Source organism: Ammodytes marinus, assembly GCF_949987685.1.
Source record: "Ammodytes marinus genome assembly, chromosome: 2".
NCBI lineage: Eukaryota > Metazoa > Chordata > Actinopteri > Uranoscopiformes > Ammodytidae > Ammodytes > Ammodytes marinus.
The window spans coordinates 13,753,254-13,759,475 of NC_137231.1; the positions used below are offsets into that span (position 1 = coordinate 13,753,254).

Below are 6,222 nucleotides of genomic sequence, written 5' to 3' on the forward strand. Positions count from 1 at the left end.
TAGGCTTAATCAACTTTGTGTCAACTCATATGACAATGGCAAGAATGTATCATTGATTTATATGAAAAAAGTTAGGCATTATAGCTTTAACAAATTACAAAAATGTATGAAAATCTAATTAAAGGCATAGCGTAATATGTAAACTGTGGAACAACATACAATAAAATGCATGTGTTCAGGCTGAAGAAAGCATATATGCATTCAGGATCTGGTTACATAATTAACATTCAAACGTGTAATACCAAACTGTGACTGAAACCCAAACACATCCACTTCCACCACACTACTGAAACAAGTAAGTGAGTTTATTTTATAGATTATATAATGGTTATTGACCAACTTTATACAACACATTTAAATGAACATATCGGTTAGAATGCAGGCAGCGACTGGCTTGCTTTGGGGAGCTAATGTTGTTTTTGTAGTAATATGAATATCCACATTCATTCTGTGAGTCTACGAATGACACATTGGTCCTTCTCGTTACCACTTGATTGTGAAGAGAGGAAATTATGTTAATTCAGCGCAGGATTGTTATCCTCTGTATATGGCAACCTAACCATATTTGAGAAGAGAATGCTATGAATAAGAATAAAAAATGTAAATTTAGGATGCTGAAATTAAAAAACCCTCCCCTACTCTCATTATGTATGCAAGTATGGCTTCATGTCAGCCTGCATAATGCAGAAGGAATTCAACATGTGTACAATATGGGCAGTCATAAAAAGAAAAATACAACTTTTAATTTATGTATTTTTTTCTTTTTCTTTTCTTTTTTTGTATACAAAAGCAAACTGTTGTATGTTGTGTTGGCAAACTTATATCAATGGGAATAATGTATTGCCTGTAACATACAATAATTATGAAGATATTAAAAAAGATATCTCGGAAGGTTAACTGTTGAAATTAAAAATATATTTATATTTTGTTTCTTCGGATAATAAAATACTCCCAATCCTACACTGCTGGCCGCTGTTAAATGATTTTATCAATTAGTAGTGGAAAGACCAGGACCACGGTCTTGAATACTGCGTTCTGATTGGTCCAAACGCAGAACTCGTAATGTTCAGCGCTCCCATATAAACCCATGCAGACTTGACATCGGTTCTATCTGTCATGCAAGTCAAAAGGAGAGTAAGGATTCCAACGTGAAGAAATAGCTGGAAGCTCACTTGTTATAGCCTACGTTTAAGCTTTTGGAACGTTATTCCTTTTTGATTACACACACAAAAGCAGGAGGCGTCTCTTTGCATTTAGTTTTATTATCTGTGTTGAGAGGACGATGCCTTTAAGGACCGGACTTTTTCTCCTGATGGTGCTGAACGCATCTGCATATGAACTGGATCAAAACGAGTCCTACTCGCCCAGGAGAGCACGCTTCTCTGCCAATAGCCCTTGTAAGTAAGACGCTGCTCCCATCTGCATATCTGAGAGTGCACTGCTTGGTTGGCTTTTTTCTTACACACCATTTCTACAGCCTTACATTTGCGCGCTTACTATGTGGAGATTTGTTTCTTCATATCATTATTATTAATATTTTTGATTGGCCTATGCAGCCTTTCTGTAAAACGAGCGTTCAATTCATGGAAAAGGCTGCGGGATTAATGCTGTGGGTTTTGCCGGTGTCCTGCCGGCAACAGATGAGCACGGAGCTTGGTGCTGACACCTGAGAGCGGAGACCGTCTCACGCTGATCTTTTTCTCATGGCTTTGGCTGCTGCATAGGTCCCACAATTCAGCATTATAGCGGACTTGTTGGTGGTTTCAGTGCATTAAACATAAAGTGGAGTGCTGTATAGCCTTCAAGTCAGAAAAAATAAGTAGGCTACACCATTATCATTTGTTTGTCTCAGTATGTTTCACACCGTTTGTCACTGGGGCTGTGTCCTTTAGACAAAAGCATGCAAGCCTATTAGCTACCAATGAAAAAAAAAACCTGGGTTGAAATCTCTTAAAATGACACTGCAAAGCATAAATCTGCATGGCTATATTCAGATGGTGACTTTTAAGGCAAAGGTACAGCTCATTGGGATAAAGGGATGCTGATTCCCCTCTACAGGAACTGCTTCATCATCCTAAGATTTGCTGCTCACTCTCTGTATTTTGTGAACAATCTCTCATTCCTTACGGACTTGGCACATGGACTTGACTTCATCTAACAGTGTAGGTCAACATGAGGCCCCAAGAGTCTGTCAGGTAGGCTTAGGCTCCACTGTGACATTTCCTAATGGTTATTACAAAGGATTTGAGTCAGGCTGCTTGCCATCACATTGGATTCTTGGATTCAGAATAAGGAAACTAACTAACCAGCTATCTGGATTCACTGTTTTACAGATTATGTTTTATAGCTCTGTCTTGGTTTAAAATTTCAAGTCGGTTGCATGGACCTAGAGCTACGTTCCTTATGGCCAAGATCAATTTTTGGAAAATGCACTGAAGGGCTTAAAGATGTTGTAGGGTAGCTGTTCCATGGGTTAAACAAATATGGGGATCAGGGTTACTGGTTGGTTAATCAGCCAAATAACTATTCCAGTCATGTGAATCTCCTGAAATGAAGATGGCAGCGTTTTCCAAACACGTATTTCATTATGGAGATGTTCATGGGAACAGTTAACTGGACTGTGACATGTGCTGAGTCAATAGTTAAGATTATTAAAGGGGTTGGGGTTTACAGCAAAAAATCTAGGACAGAGTTTGGTGGCAGCGTGCGTTTGTATTCGTGCATGTGTGTGCCAGCAGTACAAGTGTATATTTGTGTGTCTACAAGGCACACCAACAATTTTTAGGAAACTCTTTGGTATTTCTGGTGCTGTTCATCCAAGCTCTTGCTGGAAAGAACCAAACAGTGGAATATAGGTCCCTGCCAAGAGAAAAGTACAGTTGTGCCAGACGGTGTCTAAGACTCTCCGAGTTGTAAGATGTCCAATCTCCGGTCAGCTCTCTATTTGCCCTGAGTGACTGTACGTCTTTTGTGAATCACCAAAGTATGAAAATCCTCTTTTGTTCGCCACATTTCTTAGCTGAAACCCTGGCAACCCATGTGTAATGAGCTCAGTGAGTGTGCAGTCATTCCCTGTGAACCCACTGTTGGCTCCCCTGCTGATGGTCCATTCTCTGTGCCCACAGCAGATGTGGCACGCTGTCTCAACAGTGCCCTCCAAGTTGGCTGTGGAGCTTTCGCCTGCCTGGAAAACTCAACTTGTGACACAGATGGCATGCATGACATCTGCAAGTCCTTCCTATACAGTGCTGCTAAATTTGACACTCAGGTATACGCTTTAATTCATTTCACAAACACTACGTACAGTTTGCCATTTTTCCCTGTTTTTTCTACATGAACATGAGCTGTGTAGGATTGTATGGGCGTATAACTGTGAGGGCAAGAATGTGTGAAGCACTGCCTTTTTTTTCTTCAGGGTAAAGCATTTGTGAAGGAGAGCCTTAAGTGCATAGCCAATGGCATCACCTCGAAAGCATTCCCCACCATCCGCCGCTGCTCCACCTTTCAAAGAATGATATCTGAAGTCCAAGAGGAGTGTTACAGCAAGCTGGATATCTGCACTGTTGCCCGATCAAATCCAGATGCTATTGGTGAAGTGGCACAGCTACCAAGCCATTTCCCCAACAGGTGAGCCCTTCCCCTACTGTACATACTTTACAAATACTTTATTTTTAAAGATGGTCATGGGTTGAGAGTTTAAAGCTTGTGATATTCAACAGGCTCTTTGTCCATAGAGTAGATTTAAAATCAAGGGTGTATTCTCCATTGAGGACAATCAGACAGTAAACAAAGATGCTATTCATTTTATGTGAGAGACCCTTAGACATGTGTTTGGATCATCCTAAAGATACAGATAAAAATACACATGCCTGACATGTTGGACATAACCCTCTGACTGATTTAAGCAGCATAACAGATGGCAAATATGTTTGAATCTCAATGTTTTGGTTACCATCTGCTTCATACTCTTTACAATGAAAGGAATATCAAGTTTGCATGTTTCCGTTCCTATTGTTGGTATAATTCAAGATTCAAGATTTTTATTAGTGTCCCAAGAGGGCAATTTGGTTTACAGCGAGGAGAGGCGACAACACATAACAGTACAAAACAGTGACGGACACAAACATCACAATATGTACGCAGGCCTGGGCACTAAAGTGCAAAGTGCAAGAATCAGGGAAAAACCAACACAACAAAGTCAGTTCCTTTCCCGCCATAGCTTTAGACGGGCCACGCAGGGGATAGAGTCTTGCTGTACGGCAAAACTCGCCCGAAATATGACCAGAGAAGACTGCAGTTGGGAAGTGGATACAAAAGGGTTGGGAGGGTGGAGAATAATAACTAAGTTGTGAATGGAGAAGGGATGGTCACTCCCATATGGATCAGGCTACAGAGCATATGTGTAAAAACATAGAATTACGTAGGAACTGTTAGAGAGTACAACAGCAATATACAGTATATTGTGTCACTACTGTACATTGTTGTCCTTTTTGGCTTTGAGCTCTCTGAAAAGATACTCTGAAAAGACGCTTTGTTTTGTTATTGTCCTAGGTTTTATGGTAAGCTGCTTCAGAGCCTGATGGACTGCGATGAGGACACGGTGGAGCGCGTTCGGACCAGCATGGTGTCGCGGCTTGGCCCTGAGATGACCATGCTTATTCAGCTGCTGCAGAACAAGCCCTGCCCATCCACTGCTGTGGCTGCAGCTGCCGCCATCCCAACTGGAGTGGAGGGCCGTGGGAGCTGGCGCTGGTCCATGGGTCCCCATATGTACAAGATCCAGCCTAATCTGCGAAACAGAGACTCTGCCAGTCATTTTGGCAAAAAGCGCTCAGCCAGTGACAGCTCCTAACTTCCACTCAGTTTCAGAAACTCCACACACTCCTCAAAACATCACTAAAGCTCCTCTATTCCCTAGGGGTGTTAAAATACATTCCTCCGCTAGACTGGAAGTTACAGAAATATGCACCTCTAGGGAATGCCGGAATGCCCATAGAGTTGATATCAGAGTTTGATTGTTGTTATATAGTATATCCTACACTTAAGGCTTCAGTGAACCCCCCTCCGTCTCCTAACCATCGATTGTTTTCAAATGTGTCACTCACAGTAAGTGTCGAACATGTGGCACCTCCTCCAGCAGAGCTGAATCCTTAAGATGTCTTTTAATGCCAAGCAAAAAAAAGAGGGAAAAAAACAAAAACAAAAAAACAGCCATAGTGTTTCACGCCTCAAGAGCACAAGTCCATACTTAAAAGATGAAAACACAATCTCAAAATCTCGACATTTGTTCTTGAATAGATGTCAGTAGTTTGATTCATATTAGTTCACTGATAGGAATGGGAAATTATTGATAGATGTATCTTATAAGTCAAATTGTGAGCATGAGATGTGTAAATTATTTTCTATTTTCTGACACCTAACACAACAGTTAAATGTACTGTATACTAAGTTATCTGAGACAGCCATAGCTAGCCCTCTGAAAGAGAGGGCGCATACGGAGTGAAGTCTGTAGAGGTGTCATGGTAACCTTTGAGAGGTTACCTTAAACTGACCAAAAAACTACATACTGCCCTGAATGCTATTCATAAAATACCAAAATAGTGTATAGCTATAGCACTTACGAATGCTTCTTTTTGATTTGTTTTTTTGATGGCAGATGTAGCCATGGTCATCTCTTTCAAATCATCCTCGTTCACAAATGGATTGTCCAGCTTGAGGCCAAGTCTAACTATCAGAAATAGTCCATTATGATTTCCTTGTATCCAAACACTTGTAATGCTTATGACTGTTGAGCTCTGCGGTATATGTGGGACCGTGGTTAGTGGAGTCTGTATCCTTGTTCTTAACTGAGCGTGAAGCAGTAGTGTATGTGCAGTTGCTGGTTAGCAAGTTCACTGATGAGTCTGAGAGCAGCCATCTTCTTGGACTGATGATCATCATTCTCTGAGGTGATTAACGTGACATACACACTGGCTCCCAGTGTCAAGATTGAAAATGATTATTTAAAACAAAAGCCTTGTTGGAATGATATTTATTTTCCTACTATATTATTTAATGTTTTATTTTTATGTTAAATGCATTATTGTAGTTTTAATTAGTTTACAGATTTAAAAAGCAGTTCTGTCATGGCTCCTATATGAACATGAGCACTATGCCAAAAAAGAAAGTGAGCTGACACTCTGGTGACTGAATGGGACCCATGTCATGACTCTGTGCTGGCCA

At 40.8% G+C, this 6,222-nt stretch overlaps 1 protein-coding gene across 1 annotated transcript; it reads left to right on the top strand.

Moving 5' to 3' along the window:
• Positions 1-1,231: 1,231 nt before the first annotated feature.
• Positions 1,232-5,890, top strand: stc1 (stanniocalcin 1). Its single transcript, XM_080037155.1, has 4 exons — positions 1,232-1,397; positions 3,126-3,268; positions 3,416-3,627; positions 4,552-5,890. The coding sequence occupies exons 1-4, from the start codon at positions 1,283-1,285 to the stop codon at positions 4,850-4,852; spliced, it is 771 nt and encodes a 256-aa protein (XP_079893281.1). The 5' UTR covers positions 1,232-1,282; the 3' UTR covers positions 4,853-5,890.
• Positions 5,891-6,222: the final 332 nt, after the last annotated feature.